Source organism: Protopterus annectens, chromosome 10.part0, assembly GCF_019279795.1.
Source record: "Protopterus annectens isolate FY-2018-M chromosome 10.part0, PAN1.0, whole genome shotgun sequence".
Lineage (NCBI taxonomy): Eukaryota > Metazoa > Chordata > Ceratodontiformes > Protopteridae > Protopterus > Protopterus annectens.
The window spans coordinates 767,755,369-767,781,511 of NC_056744.1; the positions used below are offsets into that span (position 1 = coordinate 767,755,369).

Genomic DNA, 26,143 nt, shown 5'->3' on the forward strand with positions numbered 1-26,143 from the left:
CTATCAAGGATTGATAGCAAGGTATAGGCAAGAGAACAAAATAGGGGGATCCTAAGCAGAAGACTGGCACTGGCAGAGTTTTTAAGTAGAATCTAGAAAAGAAGCTGCCATTAAAAAACAAATAATGCATACATCATATAAAATATTGCATGATAACTACAAGAATTAACAATAGGAGGTTAGGAGGGATTGGGAAGACAGGCTGGATAAGCAATTCACAAAGAAACAACAGGGGATTTATGCATGTCTTCCAAATATGCAACAAAGTATAGAAGATTTAGGATCTTTGCTTGGAAGTGTTTACAAAGGTATTTGATCCCACAAGTAGACTTCAAAGAATTTTTCCTCAGGTAGATAGCAAACGTTGGATATGTAATGGGGAAGAAAGAGGTAATTGGGAACATATTTTCTGGGAATGTAATGACTTGGCAGACTATTACAGTAGAGTCAGTTATCTGAACCAGCCTTCTAAAGTTTTCAGGTAGGAAAAGTCAAAGTCTGAATATGTAAACATTATATGTATTCACTTCAGGATGTTTTTTGAGCTTGTAGCCAAGCTCATGTGTGAAAAATATTCTTTACTGTCCACTGGAATCACTGAATGGTTGAAAAGTGTATTCCTGCATGCTGAAAAAACAAGATTTTAGAAGTTTTTTATCCGGTTCAATTATATGTTTGATTATCTGAACTACCCTATGTCCCAATAAGTTCAGATAATCAATCTCTACTGTAATTCCCTGCAGACTATCAGAAATACTGGACAAAATAAGATACAGAATCAGAATTGCCTGGACACAGTAAGGCCTTGCTGAGTCTAATTACAGTGGCTGCCAAAAAAGCAATTAGTAGAACATGGAAATCAAAGTCTAAACCAGCTGTACTAGAAGTAGTGAACACAGTAACAGAGATAAAACGGCTGGAAATGGGTCCTTAGAAAAGAGTATAAGCAAATTACTTAGGAAAACTTGGAACTGTGAGAACAACACATGCAAAGGAGGAGGAATGAGGTTTAAAAGAAGGCAGGATTTGAATGAGCTATGTAATGTTTGACTGACAGTGAATGGATAGATAAGTGATGTATAATGCTTGCAACTAATATTACGTCAATGTGGTTTATTTTCATTTATACAAATGTATGATTGCCTATGTCTCAAATGAGAATTTAATAAAGATGTTTCTTGTTTAAAAAACAAACAAAACTAAAGATTGTACCCGGCTAGGTTAACTCTGGAACACAGAAGCTTGTTTACATTTTTCACTTCAATAATGTGCTAGGTATTTTAAATATACTTTACTTTACCAGCATCATCACCAAGTTATGTATAGCTTACCAGTACAATTAGATTTTAAGAAATTGTTTAAACATTTTTAGTTAGAGCAATACTTATGTTCAAAGTCAAACAAAAACTAAAGCAGATAGTTTTAATGTAGACATGTTATTCGGCACAAATCATGTATGCACAATTTGACAATCATTTTTTTCATTTTAACAAGTTATGAAAAACAAAACTGGATATGGTGTGCAAAAAGTTGTACAGTATACAAATCTACAAATGGAGGTGTTTTTCTATGTAAATATTCAACTTTTTGCTAATAAGCAAAAAAACAAACTTTTTTTTACATTTCTTAAACGAATGTGAATAACAAACATGACAGCAGGTAACTGGAAGCACAGATGCTATTCAATACTCAGATGCTTACAAAATATGCATATACCCTGTTTTCCTTTAAATGATCAAAAACAAACAAAAAAATCCCGCCATATTTTAAACAAACTATGAATTACTTTAAAACAAAATCAGATGCCATGCTTCCAGCTAGCTTATGATTCTAGGGAGTTTCATTAACAATGACTTTTACTGGACTGGGAAAGAAAAAGTACAGTTATGTACATTTACCATAAATGTAGATGTTCCAGTGTATTCACTGTTGCAGTCATCACTTGTGGGTTATCCATGCTGTGGTAGCCCTCGGCCGGCCCGAATACTAAAGTCAATGTTTTTTTTGCGTCGGCTGCCATCCGACGTCAGGTCATCAGTGCTATATAACTGTGAAGGGAGTAACGGATAAGACTGAATTCTTATTGTTTGATATGTTAATGACGCATATGATTTCAGATGATTTATTTAGATACTTCAAGGTAGAACATCCTATTATTCCAGTCATCTATGGACTCCCGAAGATTCACTAGACTCAAGCATGCCCCTCTATGAGACCTAGAGTTTCTAGCAAGGGATGGGCCACTGAAGCACTGTCAATTTTTGTCGAGAAATGTTTACATACTGACACCTGTACAACTGTTTTAAAAGATACTAAAACATTCTTGCAAAAACTTTATACACGAACACTAGGCTTACATTCCAACTATATGTTTGTCACACTTGATATCGCTTCACTATTTACAGTTATTCCTAATAAATGGGGGATAGAAAGCATTAGAGAATTATTAACAGCTCAACAGTCTTTTGACAATGATAAGGTGAATCTATTGTGTAACCTTTTGGAGATTATTCTGGAAAATAATGTGTTTTCATTTGGTGAAGACTACTATCTACAGAAGGTTGGCATGGCTATGGGCACAGCCTGTACCAATATGTATGCCAACCTTGCCCTAGTTGAATGGGATAATAGCTTCTTATTACATGGACATGAACACTCTAGAAGTATATTATGGTATACACGTTTTGTAGACGATATGTTTATTATATGGAACAAATCAGAAATAGCACTGAAGGAGTTTATTGACTACCTGCACATGACAACAACTTTTCTGAGATTTACATACAAATATTCTTATGATAGCATCGAATTTTTGGATGTGTTGATTAGAAAAGCTGAATTAGCTGGTTTAGGGACAAGTTTGTATAGGAAACCCACAAGGAAGAATTGTCTACTACATAAAGGGAGTAATGCACCCGAGGCATATTAGTAGAAATGTGCTGAAAGGTCAGATGCTGAGAACCATGAGACTACATAATTTGGTCAATGATCTCAAGGAGACCACACAAAAACTGAAAGATGACTTCCTCGACAGAGGATATCATGAATCAGAGATAGATGCTTGTATTGTAGAGACAATGAGTGAAAGGAAAGGGAAAGGTAAACCATACTTCTCTGAGTCGACTGCTGAACAGAATGTAAATGCAAATCAAACAGAAGTGAAATGATGCTTTCCTATTACTTTTAGCAGTGACATAAATTTGTTTTGTGATATTTTTAAAAACAATTGGAATATTTTAACTGCAACTGAGGAACTACAGGGAGTTATAGATTCAACACCACATTTTTCTTTTATAAATAAAAAATCATTCAAAAAGGCAATTATGCTACAAACCACTGCATAAAAGATATAAGGTGACATCACAAAGAAAAGGGACATATCCATGCAGAAGATGCACAGCCTGTAGATATATTTCATCAGGTACTACTTTCACTCATCCACATAAAATGTTTAAATTAGAATCAGCCCTTTATGCAGACTGCAGGACCAAAAATGTTACTTATTTTGGTTTCTGTCAGATCCGCTATGCCTATTATATAGGCAAAACCAATAGGATGTTAAAGGAGCAAATACTAGAACACGAGATATATTGTTAAAAATAAAGATACTAGTGCTCTAGCTAATCATGTGGAAAAGGAAGGTATGCATCATGTGTTTAAATTCTTAGTGCTTGAGGTGATTAAGGATGGACCAAGAGGTGGAGACCTAAAGAAAAGAACTGAAGAAATAGAACAGAAATGGATAATTAGGTTAAATGCTGATAGATACCCCAGGTATCAATGAAGCAGTCTCTCTTAAACCTTTCCTTAAGACACAAACTTTAAAACACTGAGTTTTCTATGCTGAATGTTATATCTATTTTTAGTGTGTTATATTTATTTAAATGTCTTAATCAAGAAGCCTTCCATGCATTTAATTGAATGTGAAATTGTTTTTAATAATTTAATTAGATGCAGATGATTGTATAAAGCAAGCTTGTATCTTCATTGTTTTATTGTAGTCTGAGGAACCGATCAGGGCTGATCACGAAAGCGCTTACTTTTTGTTTTTTACTCTATTAAAAGCGTTGATTTTTCTGCTGTGGAATTCTGATACTTTTTATATACACTATAAAGCAAGGCAGCTGACATCATTACACAAGTTTTTCTTACCCTAACCGTCAGAAGCACAAGGAAATAAGGAAAAGTGGTCCTGGTAGCTAAAAGCCACTGTGGGAAGCTTATGTCCATCTAGGGGAAGATGCTATATGCGGGATGGAGAAAGGGAAACCAGGACTGCAACAGTGAATATACTAGAACATCTACGTTTATGGTAAGTGTACACAACTGTACTATGTTCTTCATGTTTCACTGTAGCACTGATCACCTGTGGGAGGATTCCCAAAGCTGAGGAGAGGGGTGGAAGGATACGTCAGAGTCCAAGGCATGGGTCAGCAGGCCCTGCAGAACTGCAGAGACAAACCCTGCCCTAGACTTAGAAGAAAGAGGTAAGTCATAATGCTTTGTAAAGGTATGGACAGAGGTCCAGGTGGCAGCTTCCAAGATGCCCCTGGTGGGGACTCCTCTGATGAAGGCTGTGGAAGTGGAGGCTGCCCTAGTGGAATGCGTACGGATAGAATTGGGGGGTTCCAATGTCGTCTGTAGCAGAAATGGATACAGTGTGATATCCATTTGGAAATGGGCTTCCCCTCTGCCACAGGGGCAAAGCTGACAAGTAGTTGGTCTGTTTTTCTGAATGGTTTAGTACAGTCCAGATAGTATCTGAGTTGTCAATGCACATCTAGCGAGTGTAGAATTATTTTCCCCTTGTTTTGAGGGTTGGGAAAGAAGGTGGGTAGGTGAATGGCCTGATTGAGGGTCACATCAGACACCACCTTGGGCATAAAGTCCTCAGGGAGACCCTGTCTGCATGTAAAATGATGAAGGGCTCTATAGCCATGAGAGCCTGAAGTTCTGATACCCTTCTGGCCATGGTGATATCTAGTAGGAAGGCAGTCTTCCATGAGAGGTATTTCAATTCTGTAGAAGCAGCAGGTTCGAAAGGAGGTAAGGTTAGTTTTTCTAGAACATAATTCAGGTCCCAGGGTGGCGTGGGAGGCCTTCTGGGGAGGTCTGATATTAGAAGCCCCTCTGAGGAATTGCTTAATCAAAGGATGAGAGAAGAGGGGTAGGTCTGAATCGCAATGGGCAGAAATGGCTGAGGCATGGATTTTAATAGAGGAGAAAGAGAGGCCACTATTGAGCAACTCGGCTATGTAATCCAAGATAAGAGGGATGGAAGGATGGGAGGTACTGGCCCCTTTGGACTGGTTCCAGGAGTAGAATCTTTTTCCATTTCCCTGCGCATGATTTTCTGGTGCTGGGCCTTCTGGCCTCTGTGATGATGTCTAGGACCCATTTGCTTAACAGACTCCTTGCTAGCCTTTAAGGTGTAAGACATGCTGAAAGGTTGAGAGTCTAAGTCTGGGTGCAGTATCTTCCCCCTCATCTGGGTCAAGAGGTCTGAGATCAGGGGAAGCTGCTGGGGGGCTGTAAGGTCAGGTTGTGCAGTAAGGGGTACCAATGCTGTCTGGGCCAATCTGGAGCAATGAGGATGGTCTTTGATCTCTCCTCCCTTATTTTGATCAGTACCTTGGGAATAAGGGGCACAGAAGGGAACGCTCACACAAAGAGTGAGTTCCGGGGGAAGGTCAAGGCATTCACCTTCCACACTAGGTGGTGATACTCCTTGGTACAAAACTTTTGCAGCTGGTGGTTGAGGTGCGAGGCAAAGAGATCCTCTTCCGGAGTCCCCCACTCCCGAGTGATTTGCAGAAAGATTTCCCTGTAGAGCTGCTATTCGTGGGGGTCCAGTAAGTTTCTGCTTAGGTGGTCTGCCAGAGTGCTGTTGATCCCTGGTAGGTATTGAGCACTTAAGTGTAGACCTATGGAGGTGGCTGTAAACCAGAGGCTCATGGCTAATCTGCACAGGGGGTAAGACTGGGTCCCACCCTGTTTGTTTATACACCACATTACTGTGGTAGTGTCTCTTATAAGAAACACCCCTGGCCTGAGATGGAGTTTGAAGGATGTCAGAGCCTTTTGTACTACCATCATTTCTTTCTGACTGATGTGCAACTGAAGTTGCTGGACATCCCAAAGACCTTGGGTGCACCTGCCTGCTAGGAGTGCACCCCAACAAATGTCTGAGGTGTCAGTGGTGATGGTCTGGCCGGAAGGGCAGAGGATAAAGAGAAGACCCTTGTTCCTGGCACAGACCTCTGCCCACCAGAGAAACTCAGACCTTATACATGGGATCAGAGGGCGAGAGGTCTCTAGGGACAGAGTGCTGGCACCAAAGATTCTTTAAGTACCACTGAAGTTTTCTCATGTGAAGCCTGGCCAGAGGAATGAGAAGGATGCAAGATGCCATGTATCCCTGGGCTTACAGGAAATTCCTTGCAGTGAGGTGACTTCCGGAAGCCAGCTGGGTAAAGTAGAGAGGCAGGAAGCTCTACTTTTCTGGGGATAGGAAGGCCTTTCGGGATGCTGTGTCTAGCACAGCTCCCAAGAAAATGTTCTTCCTGGTGGGGTTTTGTTTTGATTTCTTCTCGTTGATGGTGAACCCTAGGGAAGTTGGGAAAGATCTAACAAAGAGAAGATCCTGGAGCAGCATTTCTTTGCACTCTGCCTGAATGAGGCAGTCGTCCAGGTAAGGGTAAATCTGTATACTTCTCTGTCTGCAGAATGTTATGGCCGGGGCAAAGCATTTGGTGAATACTCGGGGAGCAGTAGATAAGCCAAAGGGCAGCAGAGAGAACTGAAAGTGTTGTGAGCCTGCTCTGAAGCACAGGAATTTTCTGCATGATTCCCTAATGGGGATGTGGAGGTAGGCATCTTTTAGGTCTAGGGTCACTAGCCAGGCAATTTATTGCTAGCATTGGCAGCAGCTGTTGCAAAGTTAGCATTCTGAATCTGGGGACCACCAGAGAGGTGTTCAGAATAGATAGATCCAGGATGGGTTGCAAGGTGCCCTCTTTTCTGGGAACAAGGAATAGTCTGGAATAAAAGCCTTTGCCTGTTTGATCTGAGGGGACAGGTTCTACTGTCCCCTGTGATATGACAGCTTGGACCTGTTTCAATGCCTCTGCCCACTGATTTGGAGGGAAGTCTGGGTACCCTTTTGGAATTGGGAGTTCGCTGAAAGAAAATTTGTATCCCTGAGAAATGATCTTTAAGACCCATTGGCCCTTTGTTACTGAAAGCCAATTGTCTCTGAAGAGGGAGAACCTTCCTCCTAGTTTTTGGTGAGTGAAGGGAGGGCAGAGGGGGAGTCATTGTGAGTGTTTGCCATAAAAGGTTGACTTAGAACTCCCTGCCTTAGAGACAGAAGTGGTCCATTGTTTGTTTCTCTGCTGGCCCTGGGATAAGGGCTTGGAGGGTCTGTCCCTGCAGGGCTAACCTTGGCCCTGTCTGCTAGGTGCAGGGAAAGCCCAGTGCTTAGAGGGAAAGTTCCTACTGAATCTGGGAGGTTGAACTTGAAAGAAATCTTTTACTGTTTGCATAGATTTTGCTTTGTCTTCCATCTTTTTAAGCACCTCTTCTGCTTTTTCTCCAAACAAGACCTCCTTATCTAGGGGTACATCAATAAGTTTAGACTTGACATGATCAGGAAGAGGTTGTTCCTTCAGCCAAGCAGGTCTCCTAATAACAGATTCTGTCACTGCTGCTCTGCTAGAGGCTTGTAGGGCATCATATCCACAATGTAATGCGTGTTTGGCCACTTGACAAGCAGAGTGCAGTAAATCTGCTAACTCTTTTGAAATGGCACAGTAAGGAAAGGTAGCAATCTTCTGTTTTAATTGTTCCAATGTGTGTTGATATTTTAACATATGGAACTGACAACTGAGTGCTCTGATAGCTAAGGTTGCAGAGGTGTATACTTTTTTACCCCATCTATCCAGAGCTCTAGAGTCCTTGTCAGAAGGAAGAGGATTCTTGGCAGAACTAGTCTTAGCTCCTTTAGGTACCTGTGTAATGACCTCTGGGTCTGCAGCAGGATTTCTGTACAAGTATTTGTGAGAATCCGGTACTCTGTAGTACCTGCCAGTCTTACTGGGAGCAGGAGGGAGGGTGTCAGGGTCTAAGCTGGATTCATGGAAAACATCATCCACCACTTCTAAAATAAGGGGGATGGCCAGGGGTCTGTACTGGGGCAAGTCCATAAATTATTTTCTTAGACTGTGTGAAGTCCTCAGATTCCCACTGGAAATGTTCCCTGAGGGAGTGAAGGGTTTACCCAAAGGAAAGGTCCTCTGGAGGGAATGCAGAAGGGATGGATTCCACTACATCTGAATCCTCAAACAGTTAAGGGATGCTGTTCCTCTTCAAAAATTGAATAATCAGATTCCTCAGAATCCTGTTCTGTCATAATTTCTGGAGAAGGGTGCCTTTTCCTTTTAGAAGCAGCTTGACTACCCTGGATAAGGGAGATGAGAGCCTCTGCCATTTTAAGCATTTGTGCTTGGGGTGGTGGAGCAGTAGCATGATGGTGGCTAGAAGCAGATTTCCTAGGAGTGGCTTGGCTTCTAGGCCTGAGAGAATCCGTCGGCCTGAGAGAAATGGTAGTCGGATGCAAAGTCATTTTTGTTAGAATTGGTAGTGTGAAAGGACTACTTGGAAGCCGGTGCCTGTGTCGCGGCTCCGAACCCAACCGAGGCAGAGACAGCCAAAGGCTCAGAAGACAAAGAAGATTGCTGCTGCATACCAGACTCTGAAAGGGTCCCGGTAGAGGCCTGCATAGATATCGAATCGGGCATCGGGGGCTGCGAAAGCACCTCACTGAATTCCGGAGAACTGACGACCTGCTTAGCGGTAGCATTGTCGGAAGGCTTAGCCTTGTGTGGTTTGTCTCTATCTTTATCTCTATGTTTTTTTGGAATGTCCACAGATTGTTGGCTGATAGATACCATATCGGAATGCGAAGATAGAACACAAAAATAACTGACTACAAAAAGAGCTCTATGGTGAATGGTTCTCGCATTAAAGAGGGCAAAGAATTGGCAATGGGGGACGTTGTGGTTTGAGCCTAAATAAGTGACACAGTAAGAATGGAAGTCTCTGTGTGGGATCTGCTTTCAACAGGCGAGACAATTGTTAACTTTTTCGGGCATCAGTTAGTTTAAGAAAAAAGGATCCCCAAACGGGGTACTTGGCTTTAGACGTTTTCTGCTGAAATTCAACTTCTGGTAGTGACCGACTGGCAGTCATGCGAACTGCTTCTGCTATGGGCTCCACGGCAAGAAAGACTGATGTAATGACATTTGCTGCCTTGCTTTATAGCACTGATGACCTGACGTCAGACTACAGGTGACAGCAGCAGATGCAAAAAAAAAACTGACTCTGGTATTCGGGCCGGCCGTGGGCCACCACAGCAGGGATAACCCACAGGTGATGACTGCAACAGTGAAACACGAAGAACATCTAATGAACTCACATTTTGTAATTGCTGGGTTTCCCCAAATAATGTGCACAAATTTAAAAATGTAACAAAATCTTATCCCCAAAAATGGAACATATGGGTACCTGGGGTTGAAGATCATCTATACTACAAAGAGGCTGTACTCATAAGTTTACCTATGATTTTGACAGTTTTCAGATAACATGAAAAATCCTTTGTATCCCTCAGCTGGACTGCAAACATTCCAGACACATACGTGTCTGTGTGTCTCTCTCTCTCTGCACGCATATTTTATATAATATATATATATATATATATATATATATATATATATATATATATATATATATATATACATACACACACACACATACACACACACACACATATAGAGAGAGATAATGGATAGATATAGACAAATAATTGATAGAGACCCATCTACTTAGATTTAGTGTTCATATGTGTGGGAGGGATACAAACAATGCACCTTTTTTCACTCTTCAATTTATCTTTGACAGTTTTTTCCAGAGAACATGAAAAATTACTGCTTACTCATTATGTAGTTTCTGAATAGAGACAACACACAGCAGCACAGTTGTATTGTACGGTCTGATGCCTTGTCTACTGAAAAAGATCATTGGTATGATAATGGACTTTGCTATACTGACCTGTCTGCATAATTTTACCTGGTACACTGTTTTGGCTACACAGGCATGGCAATTTACCAAAACAGAATGGACAGTACAGACACACAAGCATGCCTCATGCAGTAAAGAAAAGGAAATGTAACAAGCATTTTTTGTTTTCTTTCTTTCTATAATATACAGCAGTGCCATACATGTAATGACATAAGTGATGTCATGCATCTTCATTTGGCAATGCTCACTGTGAGGTTTCCACTAGTCAGCCATTATCCCTAGTTAAATGCAAAAAAACATTCATATAAAATTTGTAAAATATATTTTAAAATTACATTTTTATAAAAAATACTTGGGTACTTTTGTAGATTCAGTACTTAAAAATGCCAAATTTCAAAGGTCCTGCAGGGAGTAAACAAACAACATATGATAGTCTTACATTTTCCATCAGTAATGGAAGTCAGAGCAAAATCGTATAATATTTTCTTCAGTGTGCAACAATTTCATCTCCGAGTACACACTTCTCAAGTTAATACAGTACTCTGACAAAAAGCATATTCTTGGTAGAGAATTCGAATACAAAGCAACTCTACAGTACAGCTTCCACTCTATGGATACTTACATGACTATGCACATTCCTTCCCACTTTCCAAAAACTACACATGGAACGTTAATGTCTGGAACGTTAATGTCATACAAGCTCCACTTGTTCTCATGCAGCCACATACAGACACTTTTGTATGCACATGAACTTCAGCAACACAAGTTGGATTATTTTTTTTTAGTTTGGAAAACAGTATTCCATTAATAATACTGCATCTTAGGAACTTGCCAAAAATTTCATAGTGAATAAAGCACATTTAAGAATACAAAATAAATGTCACAACTACTAGGAAATCTTACACAGAATTCATAATTTGTTCAATATTTTCACTTTAGACATATCTGTAAACTATTAAACCATAAAGCAGGCAGCCCAGCTTAACCTGACTTAGGACACCAGCTGTTCTTCGAAGTTCTTGACCTGTAGAAGTGAAATTTTGACAGTTCATTTCTGAAGTCCAGGTTTGTTCACAACTCCTCTTTCTCGGTTAGCGAGCACTACTACTGTTAGCAATTAGCTGTCCACCTGGCACAGGAAATACTTTCTCCTGTGCATGCAGCAAAATATTTCATGATTAAAACACAGCTAATCCAAAGCTTGCTCGACATTTTTGTAAAAATAATATAATGTAAATATATCTTGAACTTTAAAACTTGCAGTACAAACAAATATTCAGGAAGTGCAATACAAATGCCTGAATTGTAAACATTAGTCTACGTGGTATTACGTAGAAATATAAAACTACCCTACTCACACGGTGAGCAGCACAAATGAATCAGTAATTCTACAAAAATATAAATGAATTATTAGTGACCCTTTATCACACTACAATCTTCCCTCTAATTTCTTATTGCCGCTACAAACAAAAAAAAAAAAAAATATATATATATATATATATATATATATATATATATATATATAAAGTATCAGTGATCCTTTATTATACTGCAATCTTCCCTCTAATTTCTGTTTTACTGCCAGCATCAGACTGTTTGCTTGAGTGTTCCTCTGTAAAGGTGATATACGAATACACCAGACTTCCAGCAATACTACAAAAGGAGAAAATATGAAAATGACTACTCTGTTAGCAACACATCATTAATATGCAACACATCATTAATATGCAGAAGCAATCACTATCAATAATTTACTCTGTAATTAATGTAACATTAAGAATTTAAAGTTAAACATGTAGTACAATGCCACTGCATAATTTCTGAGTATATGATGAGACACTAAAGGGTCAGAGAAATTAAAAATATCTGCAAGTATTCCACAGCTGTATGTAAAGATGACATATAGACATGCTTTTCAAAATGCTTAAATCTGATCGGTCAAACCTCAAACATGCCATTATTTTTTCAGTTAGCATTTTAGGTACATGGCTTCTGAAAACACTTGACTTTTTACTTTAAGCCTTTACTGGTGCATTTAAGTCAAGAAAGCCAAACCTCCCTAGATGTATTCATGCCAAGTTTCACCCTTTTTCCGAGCTTGCCAGTACAGTATAACTGGACTGTTTTGCCATATGTTAGAAACGCAGCATAAAAATAAGCCGGATGTCCACAACATTAGGGTGACTGCAAAATATTCCAAACATTTTTACCAGTTGGTTTGGAAGGGCATTCAGAAGCAGTGCAGCTAAAACACTGGTACATCCTTAAGGGGTCATATATGCACATATCACAAGGGCCTCCACTTCAGGAGATTTAAGGTACTGCACAGTAAAGACTATAGCTCTGCACGATATTTTTTGTAATGAATATGCAAGTGTTTTATTTATATTTATGTGTGTGTGTGTGTGTGTGTATATATATATATATATATATATATATATATATATATATATATATATATATATATATAGGGTTCCTATTATATGATCGAAGATGCATTCCTTCGAATGTGTCTTGATCGAACTTGAAAGCACGAAATGGCATACAAGCGATTTCTTTCCATGGGAAAGAAATCGCTTGGCCACCTCCGTTACTTTGCTGTTTTTGTCACTGTAGTGCGATCTCGGAGTTGGTATATTTAAGTGGGGGGGGGGGTGTGAAGCCCCCCACTTTATGTAATGTTTTAAAGTTTTTATTTATATATTTATTTTTGTTTTTATGGAACAGCGATTTTTTTTTCCGTTGGAAAAATAATCACTGTTCTAAGTGTTTGGGATTGTAAGCTTTCACTTACATGGGGTCGATAACTCAGCATTCGCATTTTTAAGCATTCACTGATTTAATGTAGACCCTATATACATCTATCTATATATATATATACATATATATATATATATATATATATATATATATATATATATATATATATATATATATACACATCTATATACATATATATATATATATATATATATATATATATATATATATATATATATATATAAAACTAGGTCTACTTCATTTTGTTGAATCTCATTTCACTGAATTTCATTTCACTCCAACCACAAATTACTGAAAACTCATTTCACTGAATCTCATTTCACTGAACTTAGTATATATGGCACTGTGTAGAGTACTCTAAGGCAAGTAAAAGGTAAATGCCTTTTCCCGACTGTAGTGCGATCCTGGAGTTAGTATATATAGTTGGGGGGGGGGGGGCGTGGGGCACAGCCGCCCACATTCGGGGATGTGGGCAGCATAGCCCCCCATCTTGTTTGTTTTATATTGCATTTAACAAAAACTTCAAAACAATACATTTTAAACAAATAGACATGCACAGTTACAACACCAATGACTACCGCTCTCCAGAAGACAATATGTACTCAAACTTAGTGTGTGTGTGTGTGTGTGTGTGTGTGTGTGTGTGTGTGTGTGTGTGTGTGTGTGTGTGTGTGTATATATATATATATATATATATATATATATATATACAGGGTCTACATTAAATCAGTGAATGCTTAAAAATGCGAACGCTGATACACATATATACATACATACATATACACACACACATATATATATATATATATATATATATATACACACACACACACACACACACACACACACACACACACACACACACACACTAAAATCCCTATCCAATACCCTTACAAAAACACCACTTACCTGAATCCCCAGCTAAATCCACAAACCACAATGCTCGTCATGAATACAACACAATGGCAGATTTGACAATTCTGCATTCAATATTATCTAGTTTCCCGTAACTGCACTTTCGACTTTATAGTCTCGAAGTATTAAAATTCAATATTTTAGTATTTCGAGATTATACAGTGAAACCATAATAGATGCATGTATCAATTCGCTTGCATATTAGAATATTTATACAGCTGAGTAGCCCAATTATCTGCTTTTCTAAAAACTGCATTATTTGAGTTGACTCCAGTCTTTAATTTATATATATATATATATATATATATATATATATATATATATATATATATATATATATAATACACACAGTTGCCTACGTGCATCATTCTAAAAGCCCAGTCCTTATATTGGGCTATATCTTGGGGTGTTCTCCCCCCCATACTTTCAGTTAAGAAGAGAGAGTATCTGAAGAGAGCAGATCTAACAAAAAGCTTTCACAGCCTGTAGTCTGGTCTGAGTAAGATATTTAAAGAACTGTTGCCTGATGTGTTTCTGGCTCATTCATATTCTAAACCACTAACCTGAGTCTGTACTTCTGTTTCGGACAACTCTGGGTCAGCCAGCACTGAAAAAAATGACATCTGGCAGTCTGTAGTTGTGTCCTTTACATCATGATGCAAGGGAAGTACCACAGAAGCATACCTGTTTCAACGAAATCCATGGGGTCAGTACTATGAAACCGCACCCCACTCCTTCAGCTCTTCAAATGAAGAGCAAAAAAGAATAAGGGCAATTCACTGTAATAAGCTGATAACTACACTGTAAGCAATATACACCCTCCAGCAATTTTCACAAAAAAAAAAAAAAGGACTGTCCAACCAGGTGGCCAGATGCAAGACACAGCCCCCTTACCCTCCTGCACCAACCATTCAGATCCAGCTTCTGTGCCACAACTCTCCTTTAACATACACTTTATTTAAAAATAAATATTTTTAAACTGCAGCAAACTGCATAGCTCTCATCATCCTGAATTAACCAGGAGCACCAGTTCTTAAGCTTAAATAAGCTTACTTTCCAAGTGACCAATTTGGACACATGTACACCCGAGATTTACAGTAAAGCAAGCGCTGTTCTGGCTGTAGATGTCTCAGCCAATCAGAATGCTGCTTTACTGCACCTGTTTTTAAGTAGCTAGCCTGTTTCATTTTCTGTGTTGTGCAAAAGTGTCTGTGGTGGACTTGGTATGATGAAGTGTTCAACTAGATCTGCTCAGTCCGCATATCAAGGCAGCATCAGCATGGAGTTTGGAAGGGCTAACAACAGCTGTTGGAGGCGTCGGACTGGAAAGGTCAATACTGGATGCCAAGTGCTCAGTTGAGTTGAAAGAAATCATCATTGGGATTTGTCTATCAGGGACAGACCGAGGCTAGTGCAGCCTGGAATGAGTCGTGGCCACGGATCCAATCTTGAGGGAATTTGGCAGTAACCAGCAGTTTGTCATGGCGTGTGGAGTGAAGAATTGTTTCTAGGAGGCCTGACGTATGGTTACCAGTGGTCAGTGAGTGCGATTGAGGATTTATTTTAAATTGTTATTTTCTTCAGTACTTTACGGGTAAGTAAGTTGTAGAAATGCAGGTTATGTGCAGAGCAAGCAGGGTGTAAATACAGTGAGTTCCGAGTTTGTTTTGTCAAGAGACTCCCAATATATCTGTAAGTGTGATCTGCTAAGTAAAACAGTAAATTTTTTTCTTTTGCAAAATCATTTTATATGTTGACACATCTTCAGTTTTCTTACTGGAGTCAGTACAGAAATTACTTTTCTTCTTTGCTTTTCAGGCACCCAGCATTACTGCAGCACAGGTTAAAGCTGCATTGTCCAAGGTCACGAATACAGCTTCCATGGGACCCGATAATATCCCTGGCTGTGTTCTACATCAACGACAAAGTGAACTGGTACCACATCTGTGTGCCCTGTTCAGTCACAGCCTCACCTCAGGCTTTGTCCCTACCTATTTACACAGATATTCAAGCTAAAGGGAAATGGCTAACAACAGAAAAAGTTACAACTATCCTATCAATGAAAAAACAATTTGGCATGCTGAGAACGGCCTTTCTCTGGATGAGCATGGCTAACACAACAGAAAAAGTTGCAGACTATCCTGTCAATGAAAGAACATTTGTGAAAGAACACTTTGGCTTGCTGAAGGGACTGATTCTCTCCAGAAAGAGATAAGAAGATAGACAAAGACTGCTACAATACAGGAAAATAATGTTTTCATCAAGGAGAAAGTTTTGAAACTATAAAAGTGGTTATACAGACTTTTTTGGTGGACAGTTGGTAATCTGAGTCGACTGAGGAAGTGCAGTGTGTCAGAGCATTCTAGCTGTGTTATAAAAAAAGGTTATAATCTCACAGTAGTGCTTGGTCGGCTTATTTTAATAAATCTATCATTACTACAGATATACAGCTGTACAGTCTGTCTGCATACATAATGTTAATTTCAATTTAACAGTGTTCTACAAGGATCAGTCCTGGTACCTCTACTGTTTGTAATCTATTTCTCTGAAGTACAAGTAAAAACTAAAGGTCTGTGGCTAACAAAATTTGCTGATGACTGCAAACTGGGAGCGATTATAGAATCTCCAAATGATGTCAACATCCTACAAGAGGGTCTTACACAAACTAAGTATTGGTGCCAAAGTCATGGCCTTAAACTCAATGCAAAAAAAAATGTATTATCACCCCTTTTGGTAAGAGCAATGTTCCTGCTAACTACCACATCAATAGACCACCCTAAGTATGCAATCAATAGTGAGAAACCTGGGCACACATATTGGCAGAAATCTTAACCTCTGATCACCATGTCTCCACAGTGGTAAGAAGAGCATTCTATATTGCTCATCTCATAAGTAAGGGCATTGCCTCAAGAAAAAAAAGTTATAAACTCCCTGTACACTTCCCTCATCAGGCCAATAATTCAGTACAACGCCCTTTTTGGTATGTACCTTTCCGAGCACCTTCAGCAACTCTAGAAATCACAAAGGCTCCTCACATGGAAAATTCAAGGTCTTCAGTATGTTTCCTATGTAGATCATCAGAAATCACTGGCACTTTATTCTGTTTCATACAGACTACTCAAAGGCAATCCCTGCCTTGCATATAACGCAATCTCTGACTCCCCTGTATTGAAAATGCTGCATATCAAACAGTACATGGGTTACTCACTCTAAAGACCATAACCTGGTATGTAACATTAATAGAACCTGCTGGAGGGAGAGATTTGTCTCCAAGAGGTTACCTCACATTTAGAAAAGACTCCCAACTTCATGTCAAACACAGCACCTCACTGGCCCTCTTCAATCTGGGCAATTGGATAGGTAACAGTAAATTCACTCCGGGGATCCATCTGTGTCCCTCTTGGACAAGGGCATTAGGTGCTGATTGTGGAAATAAGGGTAGAACTTGGCTAGGCTTGTAACAGCTCCAAGGCCATTAGCCTAACAACTTCCTATGATCCTATTGTAATTCTGAACAAGTTTAGGAGTGCTATTGTGTGCCAGTGTGTTACAACAGGTTTTGTCTTGAGATCATTTGCAATAAATGCCCTGGGTGCATTATGAATTATTTGCAACAATGAGCTTTTTCTTGGATAAGTTATGAATCATTTGCAATAATGAACTTTTTCTTGGACGAGCTAGGAGTTATTTGCAATAATGAGGTTTTTCTTGCATGCATTACTGATGACTTGCAGTAATGCCTATTCATATTTTATGACTATGTATGATACTGTGTATTACTCAGTCTTGCTTAGTTACACATGTTTAAAGAGGTTTCTGGCTTGCATTCTGATCTTTTATCTGAATCATTAATTTTTTTTCCAAAGCAAAGCAATGGCTGAATCACACAACAGCATGGTACAAGCCACAATGGAAGAGGGTGCAACGCAAACTTTCTCACACTAATAGTGCAATAACTCAGAAGGGTAATATTTTTTTGACTACTGTTTGCCATCATACAAGCTTCATTTTACTGCAAGTACAAGTACAACTTTGCAGGACACCTGCGAATTATCTTGAAGCTTTCTAATTACACCCCCTCTTTTTATCCGAATATGCTGCCTCTCTGAAAAAAAAGCGAACGATCACATTCCAAAGCAGCTGGAAGGTTACCTTTGACTGGGTAATGGAAAGCAGGCATGGTCCAGGCTATGCACTTTGCAACACGTTGTTGTTGTTGTTAAGTCTTTCGGCTTTTCCTGGTTAGGGGTCGCCACAGCGGAACTCCAGTCCGCTAATGACTGGGAGTTGATTTTTACATGCCGAGTTACCAGCCCTGACGCACAACCTTCAACAAAGGTACGCCCATTCACGCATGTCTCCATGCAGAAGACGCTCTAGCTGAGAATCGAACCGGACAGCAACTTACTGTGAGCCGACAACGCTACCACAGCACCACCACCGCAGGTCATGCACTTTGCAAAACATGTGCTACTAATATTAATGTAGGACAAGGAGGGAGCAATGATCTGCAATGGCATATGGACACTGAAAAGCACAAGATGAGCACCAAACATTCGACTGGGAGGAAGGTGACAGAAAGATCTGCCACTCAGCAAACCAATTCTAAAGTACTAGAGGCTGAAGTAGCCTTTATGAGCCTACTTGCTGAACACAACTTGCCATTTATGAATGGGGATCATTCTCTGAAGTACATGAAGAGGTACTGCATGGATCCAGAGGTGGTACAAAAAATGACCTGTGGACCAACAAAGGCTGCCTGAAGAGATGTAACGGGGCCAAAGTATCAGCAGGATGTCTCGTTTTTCAGAAAGTGCCGTACTGTTTTGTACCGCGACCAGAGTACAGATATGGGTGATGACAAATTGCTTGTGATTTTTCCCTTTTTTTTACCATGGCATTGGTAAAAAATGTTGTTAAATTCCCTGACATGCCTGCTTGTGTCAGTGGAACTGGCCAAGCCATTTATGACTGTGTAATGGAGGTTCTGAGCAAGTTTGGCATTTCTGTGAGCAACATGGTAGCTTATTAATCATACAGTGCTGCATCCATGACTGGTAAGTGGAATTCTGTGCTATCCAAATTAAGCAAGGTTAATCCACATATTTTCAACATGGGCTCCTTATGCCACATAGCAGACTTATGTATTAAATCTTGTGCAAAAGCAATAGCTGCACCTTTAGAGGAATTGAGAGCTGACATTTATTGTCACTTTTCCAAAAGTGCACTGTGTCAGCACAAGCTTAAGGAGTTTGCACTGTTCGTGGATAATGAACCTCTCAAAATTATCAGGTATGCCCCAACTCGATGGCTAAGTTTGTCAAAAGTGATCAAAAGAATGCTTGCCATGTGGCCAGCTCTAAGATCCTACTTCTTATCCTACAAACCATGGTCTGTTGAAGTGGATATAATAGCTGAGAGACTGCAGAGCCATGACATTAAGCTGGCAGAGCCATGACATTAAGCTGGCATTCCTGTTCCTGTAGTATGTCATTGAACCATTGCACAACTTCAATTTGCAAATGCAAAGCAGGGAAAGCAAATTGCTCACCTTGCATAATGTCATCCAGACAGTACTACAGGCATATGTTAGTAGGGTACTCAAACCACCCAACTGCTGAGCAGTTTTTGGGCAATCTAAGTACTATTTATTCCATTCCTAAAGTGCAAGACAACATTTTACAAAACAGTGAAATTCGTATTGGTCCTGATTCTGAAAAATGTTTTGATGACAATATGGATGATATCAGGGGTACTACAGTAGAGCAGAAACTTTAAGACAGCCAAAGCAATTTTACTCTGCAGTCCTACTGAAAATGAAAATGTATTTCCCTGCAAAAGATCCTCTGCTGCAGAACATGGCCAGCTTATTGGATCCAGCTATGAAACTTAAGCTTTCTTCAACTGTTACTGAAGACATTGGCACTCATCTTGTTTTTTGTAGTTCACAAGTGTAGCTCTGCAAACTGACTGATGAGTTTTCGGTGTATCAGATGATTGAGTGGTCACATGGATCAGACGCATCTAATTTTCATGGTGCTTGGTAGGCCTGCAGTACAAGACCTCCCAACATTTCAAAAGCTAATGTAAAGTGTTCTCTGCTTGCTGCACTCAAACAGTGAAGCAGAATGGGCATTTAGCATGGTTCGCAAAGTAAAAACAAAGCTCAGGCAGCCACGTGGCCCAAAAACATTAAACTCTTTATTAGCAATAAAGATGAATGAGGACAATGACTGCTACTGTGTCAAACATCCAAAGGACATGCTAGAAGCGGCAAGAAATGCAACAGCTGATTATAACAAAGAACATTCCACCATGGCATCAGCTGCTGAAACTGCCTCTGCCTGCCAAGATGTGGAGGTTGAATCAATAGTCTGAATGTACTTACCTTATATTGTGTATTGCTTCTATTCCACATTAAGTATGTATGTTTTACAAATGTATAAGCACCTGTCTTTAAGGGTATGTGCAAGGGATAAGCTGAGCATCCATTACTTTAATTTTATACCGCTGTCTGAAAAATATGAATAATCCTCTATTTTCAGCACGTCTATGTAAATGATTCTTTAATAAAAAGATGCTTAAAATAATGCCTTGTCTTTGGGTAACAATGTGTGGGCGTGTCTATTAATGTGCTTATTTAAATATGCATAGTTTCTATTAATTAGGTGTCCCTGAATGTCTCTGATTTTAATGTTCTTTGTCCCAGATTCTCTGATCTGGAGGTTGAGAGGTATTGGCTCACTGCTTTCTGCAAATGTACCATGTACCAAACAGTTGCTACAGTTTACACCCTACCTTCAAGGAGTGTTACAGCTCTCAGGTTTTTATTTTTTTAAACATTTTTTTACTTTTAAATTACAGCAAACTACTAGTTTGCTACAGGTTAGACCACCCACCCACACACACTGCTACAGCAGTCAGATTTGGCTGCAAATGCACTACCATCTTTTAAAAGCAGGTACTGCATTAAAGAGATCGTAATCAGCTGATCGCACCCCCCAACACTCTGTGCCCAGGGCAGTTGCCTATCCTGCCCCAGCCTAGCTACGCACGCTACCGAAGTACCATATGTTAGATGCATATATAAAAATCAGATACATGAAACGCTGAGTAATACTAGGATTAATAAATGCTCTAAGCAAGTCTACATAACTTCTATACTATAAAGTGGATTCCAGAAGGCTTTGAGAAAAGCCCACAGCAAAAGAATCTCACCAACCCTTCCCAAAAGGAAAAAATCTGCAAGATCTCAAAACCTCAAAGAAGGAATTTAGGTGCGTGTGCGTGTGTGTGTGTGTGTGTGTACTATTTATATTTTAAGACCTAAAGCACAGTGTCACAAAATCACATTTTAGCAGAGACCAGAATAGTAAAATTTATAAACTGTAGTTGAATGCTAAATTTTGAAAACACTGGTACAGTCAGGAACAATTCCTGCTAATTACATTTACCTCAACCTGAACTGCCAAAGATGATTGCCCCTAGAAAGTTATCATAGGGTTCAGATACTTCAGTGAATCCAAGAGCTGAAAAAAACGCCTCATAACATTTTAGAAACTCTTGGCCCAGAAGGCTAAGTACAGATTCTAATTACAGGGAGGAATTTCCCCCATTAGTCTTTTTTTTGTTCTTCTTTCTGCAGGCAGGGAGTACACATTAAGGATGTGCAGTGAAGACTTAGAAATTTGTGTTCAATAAGACAAGCTGACAATGACAGAGGAATAATCCATAAAAGTTAATGAAGGAATGCAGTGGTTGTGGTTGTTACAGTAGCTCTGAAAGAGAAAGTACAGTTGTGTACCTACCATAAATGTAGATGTTCGAGTGTATTCACTGTTGCAGTCATTACACTTGGGTTATTCTGCTGGCAGGCTACCTGTAGTCGGCCTGAATTCCAAAGTCTAGGTCCGGCGTCGGTTGCTGTCGCCTCTTCCCTGACGTCAGTGCGCCAGGGATATAAAAGATGCAGCCAACACCATTTTCTTCAGTTTTTCTTGCCCCAGATGTCAGGTGCCCCCAAATTGGTAGGCTGAATATTAAGCCAATAAGTATGTATGCACAAAAATAAACATTTCCTACGTCTACAAGCAAATACACCACATAGGTTGCATAGGATAGAGAAGTACAGATAAGTCCCAGCAAAGAAAAAGGGGGATGGTGGGTGGGTAACCTGGACTGCAACAGTGAATACACTCGAACATCTACATTTATGGTAGGTACACAACTGTACTATGTTCATTGTGTTTCACTGTTGCAGTCACTACACTTGGGTTGAATCCCAAAGCTGAGGTTGGGTGGCTGGGTCTAAATAGGATTAGGAGAGGCTATACGGCCCTGCAGCACTGCAGTGGTAAAGCCTGCTCTGGATTTAGAGTAGAGAGGTAAGTGGTAGTGCTTGGTAAAAGTGTGCACTGAACTCCCAAGTTGCAGCCTCTAAAATGTCTTTGGTTGGTACTCCTCTGAGGAAGGCTGCTGAAGTGGCCGCTGCTCTGGTTGAGCGAGGCCTAATGCCCTTAGGCACTGATTTGCCATGTTGTGAATAGCAGAAACGAATGCAGTGGCCTATCCATTTTGAAATAGTCTGCTTTGAGATAGCCTTTCTTTGTGATCCTGCAGCATATGCTACTAAGAGTTGCTCAGTCTTTCTGAAGGCTTTAGTTCTGTCCAAGCAGAAGCATAGCTATCTGTGTATGTCCAAAGAATGCAGGAGCCTCTCACCCTTATTCTGTGGGTTTGGATAAAAGGTAGGCAAATGAATGGTTTGGTTAAGGGCCACACTGGACATTACCTTAGGCATAAATGTCGGGTTAGTCCTCAGAGAAACCCTGTCTGGATGGAAAATGATAAAAGGTTCCACAGCCATCAGTGCCTGTAACTCTGTGACTCATCTTGCAGAGGTTATTGCTAGCAGCAGAGCTGTTTACCAAGATAAGAACTTTATTTCAGCTGTATTGGCTGGCTCAAAAGGCGGCAGTGTGAGTTTTTCCAAGACATAACTGAGGTCCAATGCAGGTATTGGTGCTCTCCTTGGGGGTCTTATGTTTTTGGCCCCTCTGAGGTACTGCCTTAGTAACGGATGTGAAAAAATTGGTGGTTCCGTATTGTAATGAGCTGAAATGGCACAGGCATGGATTTTAATTGATGAAAAAGATAGGCCTTTGTCCAGCATCTCAGTTAGGTATTGTAAAATCTGAGGAATATTTGGTATAAACGTGTCAATTCCCTTGTGCCTGGTTCCAAGCACAGAATCTTTTCCATTTTTCTGCATAAGATTTTCTGGTACTGGGCCTCCTGGCCTCCAAAATAACATCAATCACTGCTTTAGAGAGAGGTGTGTTCTGAATGGCTAGATTATCCGCCATGCTGCCAGATTGAGAGTTCTGAGTTGGCTGTGCAGGATCTGATTGTTTCGCTGGGTCAGTAAATGAGGAATTGGAGGCAATGTCCAGGCTGGGCCTTGAGACAAGCTCTTTAGGATTGGGTACCAGTGCTGGTGGGGCCAGTCTGGAGCAATCAGAATAATTTTTGGCTTCTCTTGTCTGACCTTTAGGAGTATCTTGGTGAGGAGAGGCAGATGAGGAAAGGCACATACTGTTAGGGTTTTCCAGCTGAATGATAGAGCATCCACTTTCCATGCTTGCTTGTGATAAGTCCTTGTGCAGAATCTCTGTAGTTGGCAGTTGTGAGGGGAAGCAAATAGATCTATGTCTGGGCATCCCCATTTCTTTATTATCATGCTGAAGACTTGTGGATCCAGTTTTCACTCGTGGGGATCCGTGAGGTTTCTGCTAAGTTCGTCTGCCAGAGTATTTTTCTTTCCTGGCAGGAATTGTGCTTGCAGGTGTACTTGATAAGTCAATGCTGTGTCCCACAAAATCATGGCTTGTCTGCAGAGGGGGTAGGAATGAGTGTCTCCCTGTTTGTTTATGTACCACATGACTGTAGTGTTGTCTGTCCTTATCAGTAGTTGTCCTGGATGGAGTAGATCCTTGAAAGCTGTCAGGGCATTCTGAACAGCTAGCATCTCTTTTTGATTAATATGAAGATGCCTTTGGCCTGTGGGCCATGTTTCCTGAATACATTTTCCTGCCGTGTGGGCCCCCCAGGCATAATCTGAAGCATCTGTTGTTATTGACTGCCTGGCTGTGGGTAGGGTGAATGGCTGTCCCTTGTTGTGGTGACAGGCCTGTGCCCACCATCGAAACTCCTGTTGCAGGCAAAGAATGAGGGTAATTAATGCTTCCAGGCTGTGACAATGTTGAGTTCAAACACTTTTTAGATACCATTGTAGTTTCCTCATATGCAGTTTGGCATATGGAATTAGCAGAATGCAGGATGCCATGAAGCCCAAAGCCTGCAGAATTTTTCTTGCAGATAACTGGGTCTTTGTTGCCAACATTTTGAAGTAATAAGTCAGTTGCCTTTGTTTGTCTGGTGTGAGATAAGCCATCTGGGCAGTTGTATTTAAGCTTGTACCCAGGAATATTATCTCTTGAGAGGGTACTAGATTTGATTTCTTTTCGTTTACTGTGTACCCTAGGCAAATTAGTAATCTTTTTACAAATGCCAGATGCTTTAATAGAATGTCCTTGTTCTCTGATTGAATAAGGCAATCGTCCAAGTAAGGATATATTTGAATTCCTCTGTCTGCAAAAAGCAATTACTGGTGCCAGGCATTTTGTGAAGACCCTGGGTGCAGTAGATAAGCCAAACGGTAGTACAGAGAATGGGTAGTGCATTGAACCAGCTGTGAATCTGAGGTATCTTCTGTAAGATTGTCTGATTGGAATATGCAGGTATGCCTCTTTTAGGTCCAAAGTTACAAGCCAAGCCTTCTTGCCCAGCATGGGCAGAAGCTGTTGCAGAGTCAACATTTTGAATTTTGGAACATCCAGAAATGTGTTTAGAGTAGACAGGTCCAGTATTGGTCTCCAGGCTTTGTCTTTTCTGGGTACCAAGAAAAATCATGAGTAAAATCCTTTTCCCTGCTCTTGCCGTGGTACTTGCTGAATGGCCCTCATGTCCATGAGGGATGAAATTTGTTTTTGTGCCTCTGCCCATTGATTGTGTGGCAGGTCTGGCATACCTTTTGCCCTTGGCAGGGTGTGAAAGTGGAACCTGTAGCCATGGGACACTATATTCAAGACCCATTTGTCCTGGGTGATCATGTGCCAATTTTGAGAAAAAAGTGCTAGTTTTCCCCCTAAGGGGGCTGCCAAAAGATAAGTGCTTGGTGCTGGCAGGGGAAAGTCATTGGGACTGTTCCTATATGGCTGTGATTTGTCTTCTCCGCCTTTGGAGGTAGAAGCACCCCACTGTTGAGGCCTGTATGAGCCCTGGGGCTGTGATCTGCTTCTGGGGCATCTGTATCTGCCTCTTTGTGGCCTGTCTGACATTGGAAAGGACCAATTCTTTGTAGGCCAGTTCCTGCTAAATCTGGGTGGCTGTACCTGTAGGAAATCCTTTACTGTTTGCATAGATTTAGCTTTGTCCTCCATTTTCTTCAACACCTCCTCTGCTTTAACACCAAATAAGGTATCATGCTGTAATGGAGCATCTAATAATTTTGCTTTAACATGATCAGGCAGATTCTGTTCCTTTAACCAAGCATAACTCCTGACAGAACCCGTAACTGCAGCCCTGCAAGAGGCCTCCAGAGAATCAAAACCACATTGCAATGTATGCTTTCCCACTTGTTCAGTTGCATGCAATAAATCCTGCATTTCCTTATTTTCTGCACAATCAGAATTTGACATTTTCTGTTTTAACAGTGACATTAAGTATTGCTGATATTTAAGCATATGAAATTGACAATTTAAAGCTCTCACAGCCAAAGTAGCAGAAGTGTAAACCTTTTTCCCCATCTGTCCAGTGCCCTTGAATCTCTATCAGAGGGGATAGGGTTTTTTGCAGTAGAAACCTTGACCCCTTTGGGACCCTGAGAAATGGTTTCTGGATCAGCAGCAGGGTTTTTATAATGAAATTTATGTGAATATAGAACCCTGTAGTATCAGTCTGGTTTAACAGGGGCAGGAGGTAAAGAGGAGAAAGTCCGGACTCTGAAAATACATCATCTACAATATCTAACACAAGAGGAATAGCTAAAGGCCTGTGCTGAGGAAGTAAAAGAAAATCTCTAAGCCTTTTCTTAGATTCTGAGTAGTCTTGGCTCTCCCAGTGGAAGTGCTCCCTCATGATATGCAGGGTTTTCCCAAAAAAATAATCCTCAGGCGGTGAGGCTGAAGGGATAGATTCTTCAGCATCAGAATCCTCGTAAGGAGGAAGAGTATATTCCTGTTCAGAAGAGGAGTCAGATGAAATGGAAACCTGATCAGATGATTCATATTCTATCTCTTGCCTAGGCCTC

General features: G+C 40.3%; 1 protein-coding gene across 1 annotated transcript in view; it reads right to left on the reverse strand.

Moving 5' to 3' along the window:
• Window positions 1-9,804: 9,804 nt before the first annotated feature.
• The window catches only part of SLC35D1 (solute carrier family 35 member D1), a 467,863-nt gene continuing 451,524 nt past the window's right edge, over window positions 9,805-26,143 (reverse strand). Inside the window, exon 13 of the mRNA XM_044086804.1 lies at window positions 9,805-11,730. Coding sequence (XP_043942739.1) covers window positions 11,622-11,730 — 109 coding nt within the window. The 3' untranslated portion in view covers window positions 9,805-11,621. The remainder of the gene's footprint in view (window positions 11,731-26,143) is intronic.